The sequence below is a fragment of the Aethalodelphis obliquidens genome, unplaced genomic scaffold (assembly GCF_003676395.1).
Source record: "Aethalodelphis obliquidens isolate GAN/ISIS:26980383/991018 unplaced genomic scaffold, ASM367639v1 scaffold5, whole genome shotgun sequence".
Taxonomy (NCBI): Eukaryota; Metazoa; Chordata; class Mammalia; order Artiodactyla; family Delphinidae; genus Aethalodelphis; species Aethalodelphis obliquidens.
The window spans coordinates 11,377,164-11,394,293 of NW_020837949.1; the positions used below are offsets into that span (position 1 = coordinate 11,377,164).

A 17,130-nucleotide genomic window follows, 5' to 3' on the forward strand; every position below is an offset into this window, starting at 1 on the left:
AAAAAAATGTCTGGAAGAAATAATGAGTGATAATGGTGGTTATCTTCAGATAATGAAAGTTTGAGTGATTTTGAAACTTCTTTACAATAGTCTAAATTTTCCAAGTTTCCTACAATAATCATAAATTATCAAAAAAGAATACTAACGTTTTAAAACTAATAAACCATTTGTGATATATTTAAGTAAGGGAGACTAAATAACTATACTTTGTCTTCAACATTAACCTTGGCCTACAAGACCCTTTGATTTGAAACTAGTTAAGAACTGATTGATCTGGCATAGGGCAAGGGAAGGTAAGGGAGGATAGAACTGGTAGCAGTATTCAAGGTCTCATTATTATGCAGAGTTGTATATTACTCTTCTGAAGACTGGCTTACCATTGCTTTGTTCATAGAATTATTATTCTCCTATGAACAATGGCCAAAAGGTGGAAGCAACCCAAACGTCCATCAACAAATGAATGGAGAAACAAAATGTGGCATATACAGGCAATGGAATATTGTTCCACCTTGATAAAGAAGAAAATTCTGACACATGCTACAACATGGATGAACCTTGACGACATCTGGCTAAGTGATACTAGCCAGTCACAAACGGACAAATACTATATGATTCCACTTATGGGAGGTACCCAAAGCAATCAAATTCATAGAGACAGAAAGTAGAATGGTGGGTGCCAGGGGCTGGGAGGGAGAGGGAAATGGGGAGTTATTGCTTAATGGATACAGAGTTTCAGTTGGACAGGGTGAAAAAGTTCTTGGGAATGGATGGTGACAATGGCAGCCTAACAATGGGAATGTACTTAATGCCACAGAACTGTATACTTTAAAATGGTTGAAAGGGCAAATTTTATGTTATGTGTATTTTACCATAATAAAAAAAAAAGTATTTTCTCAAAGAATATTTTCTGGGCACAACATAGGTCTTAATCTTTTAAATTCGTGCTTCAATGTGAGATGTTGCTCTCGGTCTACTAGAAAGTATGCTGTTCCCTTAAAAAACAAAAACTGTCTTCTCCAGCGCCCAACACCTCCCACACAGTGGGCACTAAGGAAATATTTGTTAAATGAGCTTGCTTGCTTCCCCGTTTTAAAATAATCTTTGTGTCACCCTTGAACAAATTGCATTACTGATATATTTTGTTACAGATGTTTTCAATATTTGGTTCTTTGAGGAGACTGAGTTAGCAAGACTTTATATAAACGCTGTGATGATAGAAGCAGTAATGCTTATATCTAGCTTGGAAATGCTGAGAAGAAACAGGTATGCTGTACATACAAAAATGTTTTCAGTATTACTTGTTAGAGCCCTGAAAGTCTGGTCTTGCTACTAAAGGTTGGTGATGATATTCCCCAAAAATAACTGATCAGTAAAAACTCAACCACAGTAATACATGTAACAAAAAATTTCAAACACAGATAAGGTAAAGTATGTTATTCACTCACATAAATACAGTCATTGGCTTTAACTTGAGAAATGCAGCCTTCCCCCTAGCTTCCTCATGGATTTCTCTATTCAGTACAGAGGAGTCCGAATGTAAATGCTTTCCAATTCTAAAGCTTTGAACCAGATATTTTCCTTCTCCATTTGAAACTCTCCCGCAGTAAGATCAACAGTCTCCTTGAATCTGATCCCTACAGGATTGAATGGATCCTACTTTTGGTGCTGACCCAAACCTCAGGGCTCCCACAGAGTTTGCCAGCAGGGTAGGAAGCTACCAACCTCAAAAACGTAGTCCTAATCCCTTATCTTATGAAAACTATAGTTCTCCCTGAAGGAAGAATTTCCATGTTGCTCTCAAAAATCATTGCACTTTAGTTCTAATGTGATATAACAATCTGATGACAAAGGAGTCATTTAAAAAAAAAACTGTCTTAAGAAAAACAGAGAATGAATACTATTATGTAAATAGTGTACCTTAAATAGTTAATTCAACCTCTTCTTAAAAACAGTTTAATTTTATTGAAAGAAAAATAAAAGTCCTAAAAAAAAAAAAAATGCCACCACCCCCTCCCTGGCCTTGAGTTTCCATCACTGTAGTCCAGGACAAGTATTATTTATATATAGTTAAAAGATATGTCAGTCAGCTTAGCCTACTGAAGTTCAAAAGGCATTCGGCTGCCCACTGCTAAAGCCCAGCTTCAAAAGCTTTTCTTTGTTACTAAGGCCAACCATCCAAACCAGTGGAACTTAGATTCATCATAAGCCTGTGACAGAGGCCAGCCCCAGGAGCAGCCACCAGAAGCCACACCCTGGTTCACTCCTGCTTCACAACTCTGACCTGATTTCAGGATTCATTTCCCCTCACAACTCTCCTCCCATGTGGGCCCTTGTTCTTGTGACTTTTTTAAATATCAAGATTATTGCCCTTCACCTGAGTGAATCACACAAGAGTGGCCCATGATACAGGCTACAATTCTATAGGAATTCAGAAAAGGAGGCCATTGGTGATATTAAGAAATGTCAAAATCAAACAGACTGGGCTTCCCTGGTGGCACAGTGGTTGAGAGTCCGCCTGCCGATGCAGGGGACACGGGTTCGTGCCCCGGTCTGGGAAGATCCCACATGCCGCAGAGCGGCTGGGCCCGTGAGCCATGGATGCTGGGCCTGCGCGTCCGGAGCCTGTGCTCCACAACGGGAGAGGCCACAGCAGTGAGAGGCCCGCGTACCGCAAAAAGAAATAAAAAATCAAACAGACTATTATCAAAGATAGATGGAAACTCCCCAATATCATGTATCTGAGACATATAAAATTTGCAGCGAAACATTTTAGATAATGTTAGACAACTGTGTCTGATTAATTTCCATTTTAGAATTCTCTCTACTGAAAACTCACTCTCTCTCTCTTTACTATATGAACTATTAGTACTTGACAATGGTCACTAGCTCTTAACTGCTCTATATTCCTCTAACTGGTTTAGTATGGTACATGGTAGATTTCTTGAATGTTTAAATCCTGCTTTCATATCTCCATTGCACTTAGCAAGGAGATCTATACCTAGACATCCATGTCTAGATGATCAATAAATTCTTGTTCAAATGTAAAGGAAGCATGGCAGCAATTACCTATAACAACAACTGCAGAAAATATGAAGACTGAGTATTATATTAGTGAACTAGCAAAAATCACTAAAGTGTCTGAATTTATAAGAGAATGTCCATTGATGATCCATTCTCTAGCAGCCATAGTTACTTCTACAGGCATAGAAATAATGAAACTTTGCATTAATAAAGTAATCTAGTTAATTATAAAAAAATAAGGCATTCGTGTGTTCAACAAATATTTATTGTTTACCATTTGCCAGTGGGGAACAAAATAGACACAAATCCCTGTCCTTATGAAGTTTACATTAGATTGAGGGAAACAAATGATAAAAAAAATAAGTAAAATAATAATAACGTTAAAGAGAGAAAGCAGAGCAAGGAATAGTCTTATGGAGGATTGCAATTTGGAGTGGCAATGACAATGCCAGAAATAAGAGAGGGAGCGAGCCATGCCCATATCTGGCGAAGAGCATTCCAACCAGAGATCACCAAAGGCAGAAGCTCTGGGGAAGCATGTGCCTAGCAGTCAAGGAGCATCAAGGAAGCCAAAGTGGCTAGGGCAGTGTGAGAGGACGGCGGAATTGCAGGAGGCAGCTTCAGAGGTATGAGGTGGAGGACAAAATCATAAAGGGCATTTTTGTTCGTCATGAAAACTTGGGCTTCTTACTCTAGGTTGAAAAGAAGGTGGAGAATCATGAAAGAGATGTGACATATTTTTAAAGGATGCTGTTAGCTGCTGTATTGAAAACAGACCAAAGGCAAACAAAAGCAGAAGCAGCAAAACCCATTAGGACACCATTGCAGTAAACCAAGAAAGAGATAATAGTGGCTTGCACTGAGTGGTAGCAATGAAGGTGGTGGTAAGTGGTAGAATTACAAGTTCATTTGGAAAGCTGAGTTAACAACTCTAACACTAATTTTTTCAAACCCTTGTGTCAAGGGCGGACTTTTAATAGACTGCAGTGAAGGAGATGCTTGTTGCATACGAAACCCCAACCCAAAAGCAGTTTATCTAAAAATGGTTTAATGAAAAAAATCCACAAATGATAAATGCTGGAGAGGGTGTGGAGAGAAGGGAACCCTCCTACACTGTTGGTGGGAATGTAAATTGGTACAGCCACTATGGAGAACAGTATGGAGGTTCTTTACAAAACTAAAAATACAACTACCATATGATTCTGCAATCCCACTCTTGGGCATATATCCGGAGAAAAACATGCTCCTAAAGGATACATGCACCCCAATGTTCATTGCAGCACTGTTTACAATAGCCAGACATGGAAGCAACCTAAATGTCCATTGACAGAGAATGGATAAAGAAGATGTGGTACATATATACAATGGAATATTACTCAACCATTAAAAGGAATGAAATAATGCCATTTGCAGCAACATGGATGGACCTAGAGATTGTCATACTAAGTGAAGTCAGTCAGACAGAGAAAGAGAAATATCAAATAATATCACTTATATGCAGAATCTAAAAAGAAATGATACAAATGAACTTATTTACAAAACAGAGACAGACTCACAGACTTAGAGAGCAAACTTATGGTTACGGGGTGGGGGGAAGGGTGGGGGGAAGGGATAGTTAGGAAGTTTGCGATTGACATGTATACACTGCTATATTTAAAATAGATAACCAACAAGGACCTACTGTATAGCACAGGGAACGCTGCTCAATGTTATGTGGCAGCCTGGATGGGAGGGGAGTTTGGAGGAGAATGGATACATGTATAGTATGGCTAAGTCAATTTGCTGTGCACCTGAAACTATCACAACATTGTCAATCAGCTACACTCCAATATAAAATAAAAAGTTTAAAAAAAATTAAAAATGGTTTAGCTACAAGTCAAATGGCTTAGCATCAGAATTGCTGCATGATTGTAATGTAAAATGTTTTGTCCAGAGCACCTAGAAGAATGGCCGCATCCTGAAACATGAAAAATAGTAACAGAAGCATACTGAAGTGAGAAGATGTCAGGGGTTCAGTTTTGCATATAATAACTTTGAAATGCCTGTTATACATCCATGTAGACCTTCAAGAAGCGTTATACAAATGTAGATCAGAGAGATACAATCTGAAGATCAGACCACTTAGATCAAGCTCTCTAGAATCAGAGCCTATAATGGAGGTTCTTGTGCAAGTGATTTTTTGAGGAATTGCTTTCAGGAGAAACCTATAGAAAATTAAGAGACACAAGATAGGGCAGGGACTGCTGGTGGGAATGTAAAGTGATACAGCCACTATGGAGAACAGTATGGAGGTTCCTTAAAAAACTAAGAATAGAACTACCATATGACCCAGCAATCCCACTACTGGGCATATACCCTGAGAAAACCATAATTCAAAAAGAGTCATGTACCACAATGTTCATTGCAGCTCTATTTACAACCAGGACATGGAAGCAACCTAAGTGTCCATCAACAGATGAATGGATAAAGAAGATGTAGTACATATATACAATGGAATATTACTCAGCCATAAAAAGAAACGAAATTGAGTTATTTGTAGTGAAGTGGATGTACCTAGAGTCTGTTATACAGAGTGAAGTAAGTCAGAAAGACAAATACCGTATGCTAACACATATATATGGGATCTAAAAAAAAAGGTTATGAAGAACCTAGGGGCAGGACAGGAATAAAGACGCAGATGTAGAGAATGGACTTGAGGACACAGGGAGGGGGAAGGGTAAGCTGGGACAAAGTGCGAGAGTGGCATGGACATATATACACTACCAAATGTAAAACAGATAGCTAGTGGGAAGCAGCCGCATAGCACAGGGAGATCAGCTCAGTGCTTTGTGTCCACCTAGAGGGGTGGGATAGGGAGGGTGGGAGGGAGACGCAAGAGGGAGGGGATATGGGGACATATGTATACATTTAGCTGATTCACTTTGTTATAAACCAGAAACTAACACACCATTGTAAAGCAATTATATTTCAATAAAGATGTTAAAAAGAAAAAAACGATAGGGCAGGGGAAGAAGCTAGACAAAAAAAAAAAAAAGTGGTTTGAGCGTTAATATAGTCTTGGTTTGATACTATAGGGAGATCTGGAGTATAGATTGCTAGAAACTTGAACCTTTAAATTCTGTCAAATCTTCTTTATCAATAGAGGCAACTCTTCCTCCCTTATCTGAGGAAACTGGTCACTCCTTCCCTGCAGAGCCCATCATGGAGGCCCCTGTGGTAGTTTCCTTGCAAGGCATTACTGATCCTCCTAGTAACCCACTCCCCTATGGTAGTTTCCTTGCAAGGCATTACTGATCCTACTAGTAACCCACTCTATCTCCCCTCATTACTTCTAGAACTATAACCAGACTCAAGTCCCAGCATGCCCAAGAGTGTAAGACATAAAATGTGACCAGTAAGAAGGTAATACACACCAAAATCCTGTCGAGGGGTGGGGGGGATTGCTGATCAAAGGGTGTACACATTAGTATATTCGACAGATATTGACAAATTGCCCTCCATATTAACTAATTTATACTCCCATCAGCAATGTGTAAGAAAACTAATTTCTCCAATAACTTGACAGAAAAGTATTTCCAAAGTTTAGGAATTTTGCCAAATGGATAGTTAAAAAAGGGTATCTCAGTATAGTTTTAATTTCCGTGTCTCTTATTATAAATTAGTTTGACAATCTTTGTTGTGTTTAAGAACCGTTTGTATTTCCTTCTCTGTGAATTACATATTCATATTATTTGTCTTTTCTTTTTCTTTTGGGTTGTTGATCTTTTCCCTAAAGATTCTAAAAGCTCTTTATATAGTAGAGATTAAACTTTGGCTATGAATGCAGATCATTTCCCAGCTTGTTATATTTTTTTGTAAATTTCTTATGAATTTTTACCATGCAGAACTTTTTCATTTTAATTAATCTTTTCTTTTACGAGCTTAAAAGGTTTTCCACACACCAAGGTTTTAAAAGAATCTTCATCCTCTCACTTTTTTCCAGTAACTATATTGGGTTTTTTTTGGTTTTTTAATATATTTATTTATTTTTGGTTGCGTTGGGTCTTCACTGCTGTGCGCAGGCTTTCTACAGTTGCGGCAAGCGGGGCTACTCTTCATTGCGGTGTGCGGGCTTCTCACCGTGGTGCCCTCTCTCACTGCGGAGCATAAACTCTAGGCGTGCGGGCCTCATTAGTTGTGGCACGCAGGCTCAGCAGTTGCGGCACACAGGCCCAGTTGCTCCGTGACATGTGGGATCTTCCCGGATCAGGGCTCGAACCGGTGTCCCCTGCATTGGCAGGCGGATTCCTAACCAGTGCGCCACCAGGGAAGCCCAACTCTATTGGGTTTTTTTTTTGTTTTTTTTTTTCTGCTGTATTCGGGCCTCTCACTGTTGTGGCCTCTCCCGTTGCGGAGCACAGGCTCCGGATGCGCAGGCTCAGCGGCCATGGCTCACGGGCCCAGCCGCTCCGCGGCATGTGGGATCTTCCCGGACCGGGGCACGAACCCGTGTCCCCTGCATCGGCAGGCAGACTCTCAACCACTGCGCCACCAGGGAAGCCCAACTCTATCATTTTTAACATTAAAATATTTGATCCATTTGGACTTTATCCCAGTGTATGGCAGCACCTTAATTCTTTTTTTCAGATGACTATCCTGTTATCTCAGTATCGATTACTGAATAATCCATTTACTTCTGATCTATTATTTTTATTCACTGAATTTATACTAAAGTCCCATATTATAAATATTTGTTTTCTGGACTCTCTATTCTACTGTTGTATAGTCACACACTCTTTTAAAATTTTGAGGTTCATACCACAAATCAAACCATGGTTTTTAATGTATGATAGAGCTTATCTACCTTTTTTGGGGGGGGATGTTCCTTCCAGCTTCCATAATAGCCTTAGATGTTAGCCCTTTTTTAAATAGGTTTATAAAGAGGGGTAAAGTTGGCATTTTTATAGGTCTTACATTAAATTAAGAAATTAACTTAAGAGTAGCTGACATCTTTACAGTACTGAGCCTTCTCATCCAAGCACATGGTATTGTATTCCATTGATTCATATCTTCTTCCACGTTTTCCTGAGTGCTTTAAAGCTTCCTTCATGTAGGTCTTACATATTTCTCACAAAATTTATTTCAAAGTATTTTGTCTTTTTGTTGTTATTGCAAACAGAATCTTTTCTTTCATTCTAACTGGTGACTATTTGTATATATTAGAAAATTTTGATTTCTGTGCATTTATTTTTCTCCCCACTACTTTACAAAATTCTTACTGTTCTATAGTAGTTTTTAACGTTGATTATTTGGATTTTTCAACTATGCAAACATATATTTTGCCTCCCATGTCTATAAATAATTTCTTTCTCTTGATTACATTAGGTATTATCACTTTAAAATGTAAATAGTGGGAGGGCTTCCCTGGTGGCGCAGTGGTTGAGAGTCTGCCTTCCGATGCAGGGGACACGGGTTCGTGCCCCAGTCTGGGAAGATCCCACATGCCGCGGAGCGGCTGGGCCTGTGAGCCATGGCCGCTGAGCCTGCGTGTCCAGAGCCTGTGCTCCGCAACGGGAGAGGCCACAACAGTGAGAGGCCTGCATACCGCCAAAAAAAAGTGTAAATAGTGGTCATAGTACTCATTCTTTTAATATCTTGAGTCTTATAAGAATGTCTAAATTCATTAAATATGCTACAGGTTTTGGGCTGACATAGATATATGCATCGTTATTGAATACATATATTATTGAGTGTTTTATCAAAATTCATATTAAATTTTTTCAAATGACAGCACTTTGGAAGGTGGTTATATGAATTTTCATTTAGATTTATTTATAAGATAATTTAATGGATTTGCTAACAATGAATCATCCTTTAATTCCTAGATTAAACTCTATTTGGTAATGATTTAACGTACTGCTGGACTCTGCTTTCTAATTTTTTTTGTTTGTTAGGCTCGTTTTCATGACTATTCCATTGGTATTTGCAAAGAAGTTGTGTTTTCTGAGTGTGTACAGTTTGACATCTATCAATAAAAGCTAATTTATTTGATTTTTTTTTTTCTCTTTTTGACAACAGTAAAGTCTTTTAGTGATTCTGTTTATATTTCTTGTAATTTGTACTTTATAAGGCTGCTATGTTATTTATCATATATTCACACCAATCTAAATTTTGCATTTTACCTCTTAACATTAAAAACTTATCTCATTGATCATTTAGGTTTAAATTTATTTTGTTTGCATTTACTTGACATGTTATTTTTCATTCTTTTATTTTCAACTCTCTCTTTTTTATGGATCTTAGAAATACCATAAAGTTATTTTTGCTTTTTCGACAATCTGAAGACCATTGTCTTTTAGGTGTAAAGCCCATTTTTATTTAATTATATATCCAATATGCTTAGTCTTGGTTCTACCACATTATTTTATGTTTTGTGTTTTGTTTTTAAAGGGTTTCTTTAGGATTTTTATATTTGTTGCATGTTTCTTCATTTTTGTTTGTGGTTCTATTAATTCTAAGGAAAGTATGTTTTTTTGTTCTAGTGCTTACCTTTATAATTTTATATAATTTTCTTAGTCCTCTGCTTCTTTTGATCAAATCTGTTGGTTACTACCTATGAGCAATAATGAAAAAAATAATTAACTATGTTACAATAGGCTGTGACTTCCATCTTGCTGGCACTCTCTCCTGCTGACACTTTCTGTGTCACCTTCCCATTTATTCACTCTGATCTATGGAAAAGGCTGTGGCCAGGAACTTAAGGAGGCCTCCAGCCAACAGCTCATGAGGAGCTGACGTCTCAGTCCAACAACCCAGGAGAAAGTGAATCCTGCCAACAGCTATGTGAGTGATTTGGCAAGTGGCTCCTTCACAGTTGAGCCTGGAGATGACTGTAGCCTGTGAGACCCAGAACCAGAGAATACAGCCGAAATTCTCAACTGTATTATGATGTGCCTGGATTCCTGATCTACAAGAGCTATGAGTTTGTAGTAAAGGTTGTTTCTTGACTTTCTTGACTTTAACTGATCTCATCTGTGATTGGTAGTGGTATCACATATTTTGAAATTCTGGATTATTTGTCTCTTAGCTTTACTGAAAATGCAGTTTTCAAAGTCTTTTTAAACTTTCTATTGCTTGTATGTGCTTTCCAGGGAAAGAAGAGGGAAAAACACTGACTTATGCAGCTGTGTTTATAGCAGAAGTCTTATTGTTGTTTTAGTTTGCATTTCCTTGATCAACAGTGATGATAATCTTATTTTCACATGTTTACTTGACAATCTTTATTATATATTTTCATCATTAATCAACATTCTATTAGTTTGCCTTTTATTGATTTGTAGAAGCTCTTTGTATATTAGAGATATTAGATTTACCTTTCTGTTACTTGTCCTTTAAAATTGAAAAGGACTTCAGTGATCCTTACATTTATAGAATTTGTTATTTAAAAAGTTTAAAATTTTTCTGTAGTCAAATTTACCAATTATTTCCATTATGACAATATTTTGAGTCTGACTTAAGAAGACCTAAGAAAACAGGGGTTTAGAATTGTAGGAGCTGAAGGGTAATACATACTCTTGATGACACCCAAAAGGGTGGGGAGAAAAGAGTCAATATTTCTGTAAAATATAAAGGCAGTATTTTATGGAATAAAATATTAGAAAATTAAATTATCAAGAAAGGGAAGCTTTTGGGCTTCCCTGGTGGCGCAGTGGTTTAGAGTCCGCCTGCTAAGGCAGGGGACACGGGTTCATGCCCCGGTCTGGGAAGATCCCACATGCCGCGGAGCGGCTGGGCCCGTGAGCCATGGCCACTGAGCCTGTGCGTCCGGAGCCTGTGCTCCGCAACGGGAGAGGCCACAACACTGAGAGGCCCGCGTACCGCAAAAAAAAAAAAAAAAAAAAAGGAAGAAAGGGAAGCTTTTAAAAAATTAAATAACATTTACATTAAAGATCATCTATGTAGGATCTAGGATAAAATGTTGGCTCTATATTTGCTGCAACACTATTAAATGACTATCTTTTCCCACACTGATTTGAAATGCCTTCCTTATCAAATATAATTTTCCATGTAACTATTATCTGGATTGTCTGCTGATGTACTTACCTATTCCTACACCAATAACACAATGTTTTACATATTATAGCACTAAAGTATCACAGTTCTATCATACACTGACCATGACACCTCAGTAAACTCCTCTAAACCTCAGTTTCTACTTTGCAGTGTTTGTTTGAGAATTAAGTACATAAAGGATATAAGTAAATAAATTTTGTGGCCCCATGCCTCACAAGATAAGCATTCACGAATGATTGTTATTAATGCCGCCATAAAGCATGATGAAATTAGACTATAGGCAAAAATTAATGATAATAATATTACTAGGTATTTTTTAACATCTTTATTGGAGTATAATTGCTTTACAATGGTGTGTTAGTTTCTGCTTTATAATTACTAGGTATTTTAAAAATATAACAAATCCTACTTCTCTTTTATATTTCCCTGTGTGTTCAAGTTCCAAGGGAACTTCTCCCTGTGGGGAGATCATGCAGGTTCTGGTAGATGTCCCATCTCCTAGCCTAATAATACAGAGTGGAAGGAACAAAGAGTAGTTGACAGTTTGCTTAGGAAAGGTCCACTGGGTCAGTAACCAAGGGGAGAAATGGCACTTCCCTTATATTTCCAGAGGTAGGAGCTTCACAGTTGCTTAACAACATGTAAATGCATAAGAAAGAAGGAAGGTAAAGGTATCACAAAATCAGGCAAATTTTACTCTCTCATCCACTTATTATTCCTACATTGTGCATAACTCAAGAGAAACAGAATGTATGTCTGACCTCCAAAAACAAGCTGGCCAGTGAACGGCATACGGCTCCAATAGAACCATAAAAATGTAATTGGTAGTAGTGGGTAGCCCAGATTATATATATACAGACAAAAGTACATGTGCTTACAGCTGGATTCCAGATGCAAGAGAACCATTCTGTTCAATGTAGCAAGTATTTATAAGTGCTTCAGGGACACATGGAAGACTATGAGGCAGCCCACACTTTCCAGAACTTTAAAATCTACTAAGGAGAATAAAATGAGTATACAGATCGTACCACCACAAGGCAGAATTCATGTCACAACTGAGCAACACCCCACTTGTATGTCCTCTGAAGTGAGAGATCAAAGCTTGAGGTGTGGGGGCATCCAGAAAAGCTTCCCTGATGAGAAGCCATTTGAATTAACCTTTAAAATTAAACAGGAGGGCTTCCCTGGTGGCGCAGTGGTTGAGAGTCCGCCTGCCGATGCAGGGGACACGGGTTCGTGCCCCGGTCCGGGAAGATCCCACATGCCGCGGAGCGGCTGGGCCCGTGAGCCATGGCCGCCGAGCCTGCGCTTCCGGAGCCTGTGCTCCACAACGGGAGAGGCCACAACAGTGAGAGGCCCGCGTACCACACACAAAAAATTAAACAGGAAAAAAAATTAAATAGGATTTTGACAGGTAGATGTGGGATAAGAGAACACATTTCAGCACGTCATGGAGGAAGTTCCAGGCATGTCCAGAACAATGATAACCCAAATTTTGCTGCAAAATAGGGTTGGTTCTACTAGAATGGAAGCAGTGAAAGATAAAACTATTTCCACATTGTGGAGGTCCATGAATGCCAATTTAGGGACATGTGCTTTAATTGATAGGCACTGAACAGTGATAAGGTGTGGGTGAAATTGTCAAGAGATCAATCTGGTAATGGTACTTTTGATTGGGGGTCGGGGGAGTGTGCGAAAGAAGACACTGTAATGAAGCAAGTGGTGAAAAAGAAATATAAGCAGTCTAGGTGGGAGAAGAGGACAGTCTAATCTAAGGTAGGATCTACAGGAACAGGAAGAAAGGAACAGATAACAGAGATACTACAAGGGCACCAATTGGAGACAAGCTGCTGATCAGATACAAGGGTTCAGTGGAGAGTGAGGAGTGAAAACTAGCTCAGACTTGGTAAGTCTGATTTATTAGATATCAATAATAGAAAAAAATAGATTCAACTGGGTGGTGGAGGGAAAGAAAGGAGGAAGAAAAAAAGGACAGCTGTTACAAACTTGCTAAGTTTGAAGTGCTCATGGTACTATCAGATAGAAATGCTCAGCAAGCAGGAAAAAATATAGGCTTAGAGTTTTGAGGAAGGTCAAGGCTTTGGTGATTATTCACATGAAGGTCATAATTGAAACTACATGAGTAGATGTAAACATGAAGGAAAAAGGAGAAGATTCATGTCAAGGAAGGAAGAGGGCTGGTGAAGGAAAACACCGAGTCAAGATGATGAACAGACAGTGAGGAAGACACGAAAGGAGCCGCAGAGCAGGGAACAGAACTTAGTGCAGCATCTGAGAGGCCAAGAGAAGGACTTTTAGGAAGACATGTGGGTAAGCAATTACTGGTGATGTTTATTTTCCTGCTTTAAAATCTTCTACCAAAATCAGGTATTACTTTTTGTAAAATATTTTAATCCATTTTTTTAAGAAATCATTTTCTATTAAGAGAGGCAAATACTACAGCGACACATGAAAATGGGGGCTGAGGATAATACCACATTTAGGGATCAGGAACCCATGTGCGTCCTTTAGAAACACATTTCAACAGAAAAGGCAGCAGGAGGTTGTAAGTGCCCATGGGGAGACTCTCAGCAAGTGACTAATTAGTAGGATGATAACTTGAGGGAATGAAAGAGTGGAGGGGACTTTTTTGTGTGGGGGAAGGTAAGAGGCACACTGAAGAAGGGAAGGACAGTAAATAGGAAAAGGTTGAGGACTGGTGTAGAAGTGGGAATTCTTGACTCAGCAAGGGATAGAAAAGAGGCAGGAGAGCATGGGGCTAGGATAGCATGAATGTTAGCCCTGAAAAGTCAAAAGCAGGGACCTGTCTTCTAATACAGAGGGAAAGGGGAGGAAAAAGAGGAAATGAGGCTGAGAGATTTCAAAGCAGATACAGGGACATTGAGGGATCTCAGTTTGAATGATTCAAGAGGTCATTGAGCTTAAGGAAAGTTTGAGAAAATCTGTGAAAGGCAGAAAAGCAGTCTACATGCTTCACCAAACCAAGACGGGAGCCTTCTTAAATCTTATGCATCAGAAACAGATGAACCTCTCCATGTCAAAAATTTTAGTAGGTCCCAATGGTAAAATAAAAGAAGTCACATCTGGGTTCATGGACCTTAACATTTATAGAACAGACTAACTGAGCTACTGTAGAGGACATAAACCATATATAAATCATAAACCCCTAGAATTCAGGGGGATCTCAAAAGGTAATCTGTGAATATACAAATCCCAGGTAACACACACAGCTGCACACATGCACAAATCACACCATGTTCTGTACAGAGAGTTCAGACACCAGGAACTCTTGCATGAAAGGAGAGAGCGCTTCACTGCACTAGATGGCTAGAAATCAGTTAAGGATGAAAAAGGAAATATGGTTTTACAGGATGAAGCCAAAGGAAAATTCAGTTTCCAAAAATCTTCTCCAGTCTGATTCAACAGATAAAAAGTGAATCGTGGGCTTCCCTGTGGTGCAGTGGTTAAGAATTCACCTGCCAGTGCAGGGGACACAGGTTTAAGCCCTGGTCCGGGAAGATCCCACAGGCCACGGAGCAACTAAGCCCATGTGCCACAACTACTGAGCCTGCGCTCAAGAGCCCGTGCTCCAAAACAAGAGAAACCACTGCAATGAGAAGCCCGTGAGCTGCAATGAAGAGTAGCCCCTGCTCGCCGCAACTAGAGAAAGCACGCATGCAGCAACAAAGACCCAACACAGGCAAAAATAAATAAAAATAAAATTAATTAATTTTTTTAAAAAAAGTCAATCATGTGTCCGGATCCTTGCATCCAGTTTCCAGAGGGATAATTTTAAACACCGAGTTTAGTCACAGGGAAATAAAAGTTTCCTGCTTCTTTGGCCACATCAAGTCCCACAGGGACATTTACTATATCAGCTACACCCTTGCTAGGTGGAAATCAGTGACACTAGACCACTAGTTCAGTACATTCCATCTCACCTTGAAATCCTATTTCACTGAAATCATGAAATGCATCAAAGAGGGAAAGAGCATTAAACGTGGCAAAGAGATTTAAAGAAGCAATGTCCCATTCTACCCAGGCCTTCTGCAGTAGAGTCTCTGAGGCTCTTCATCAAAGCAACTCAAGATGCCCCATGCCCTGAGGAGCAGCCCCTCTCTAGCACAGCTCTCGGCCTGCTGTTACTCAAGAAAAGAACAATGGGGTGGACTACTGTGCACAGATAAATCACAGCCTGCCACACCCAGTGCCTGAATTCCCGTGATGGAAACACACCTGAGGCGCTGAGCACCAGTGACAGAAAATAGGAAACAAAGAGGACAGCAAAGGAGATGAGAGCCAGGAGAGCCTTGATGTGTGCCTGGGCGCTGGGATCATGAGAGCCTGAGATGGACAGGGAGACCTTCTTGGTGTGTCTTCCCAGAGGTGGAATGAGCAAAGCCACGCCAGCGATGAAGACAACAGTAGGGACTGTCCAGGTAACAATTTTCAAAGGGAAGAAGCAGAGTCTCTCATATGTTCTCACAGCATTCCCAGCGACATTCCAAGGTTGCAGAACCCTCTTTAAATAGTTCTGATCTATTCTCCGGTTGCCTATGAAAACTAGAATGGTGCTGAAGCTGGAGAACCCCATGGAGCTGAGCAGCACCCATGGAACCAACACAGACACCATCTGCTTTAGCCAGAGGAAGACAGGGGGGTGAAGGTTGCGATTTTCACACAGTAGAAGACACTGAGCCAGGTGGAGAACCATAACGTGACAGCATTCAAGAAGTCCCACTGAAAGGCTAGGAACTGGAATACAGGGTTGTATGGGAAGGCTATTGGATTCAGGAAAATATAAATGTTCTTATCACCACCCATCACAGATAGAAGCTAGAGGCTCCCAGGCTGACCAATAACTTATTGCAGGGTGACAAAGTTCTCTGCAGCAACCACTCCATGCCCAGTGCCACGGTGATTAAGCCATTACCCACCACTGCCACCAAGCACAAAAGGAATAAAATGATAGCAAAGATAAAGGCTATCTTATCAGTCAACTGAGGTCCTGGAACCATGTCCTCTCCACTCATCTCTCCTGCAGACAAGATGGGTCCCAAGACTTCAAAGTCTATTCCTGTAGGGTGGCTCTGGAGGGTCCTGTATGATGCTGGTCTCTCCAGCTTCCCTACATACAGAGGATAAAGTAGAGGATGTGGGCTATCTGAGGAGGGTGAAGAGGTTTCTTCTTCTCTGAATAGATACAAATATCATTAAGGCTCAGTTTCAAAAGTCCCCCTGCCTGCCCATGAATTTGCCTGTCCTTCCTCTGCCTACTGTCTGCCTATATCAACATTGCTGCGGGTACTATATCAGGCCCTTGCATTTAGCATCCCTTACATGGGAGCTTATACCTCTCTAAGCTGACACCTAAGATATGACCACACACCTACTGGCTGCTCTGTGAGGAAATCCAGTGAGCACACCTGCTACTAACAGTCAGAGCTCAACATCCTTGGTTGGTTGGTATGTTCTGGGCATTGTCCTAAGTGATCTTCATTGTCTTTAGTTCTCACAATGACCCTATGAAGCAAGTGCCTTTAGAAAACCCCTTTGACAGGCAGAAAACTCAACAAAACCTCTACTGAGAGAGGTTAATTCAAATACTATTGCTTGTGGTGACTGTTATCATCAAATAGAACATAGCAGACAATTATACATAATCAAGCAAGTGAATTTTTTAACCATATTTTATTAGTGATCTTTAAAGGGCATTTCATATAGGAAAGCCTACTATGATAGCTATAGCACTAATGGGCTATGGCAGGAAGAACTCTGGGCTAGGAATCAAGGCAAGTGTTAGTCCTAGTTCCACCATCACTGTGAGTTACTGGGTATGTCAGTAGGCCCCTCTGTGCCTCAGTTTCTCCATCTGTAAGATGTGAAAAGTATCATCTGTTCTAATTCACAGGATAAGATTCACAGGACTAGATTCTAGGACTAGAATCGCAGTTTTCAGAGTGAAAGAAGACATTAAATGGACTGACATATATACACTAGTATGTATAAAATAGATAACCAATATGTAGAACCTGC

General features: G+C 39.8%; 1 protein-coding gene across 1 annotated transcript; it reads right to left on the reverse strand.

Moving 5' to 3' along the window:
• Window positions 1-15,023: 15,023 nt before the first annotated feature.
• Window positions 15,024-16,409, reverse strand: TAS2R60 (taste 2 receptor member 60). Its single transcript, XM_027101669.1, is given in 3 exon segments — window positions 15,024-15,753; window positions 15,756-15,908; window positions 15,911-16,409. Coding segments are annotated over 3 exon segments (945 nt in total). The 5' UTR covers window positions 16,128-16,409; the 3' UTR covers window positions 15,024-15,178.
• Window positions 16,410-17,130: the final 721 nt, after the last annotated feature.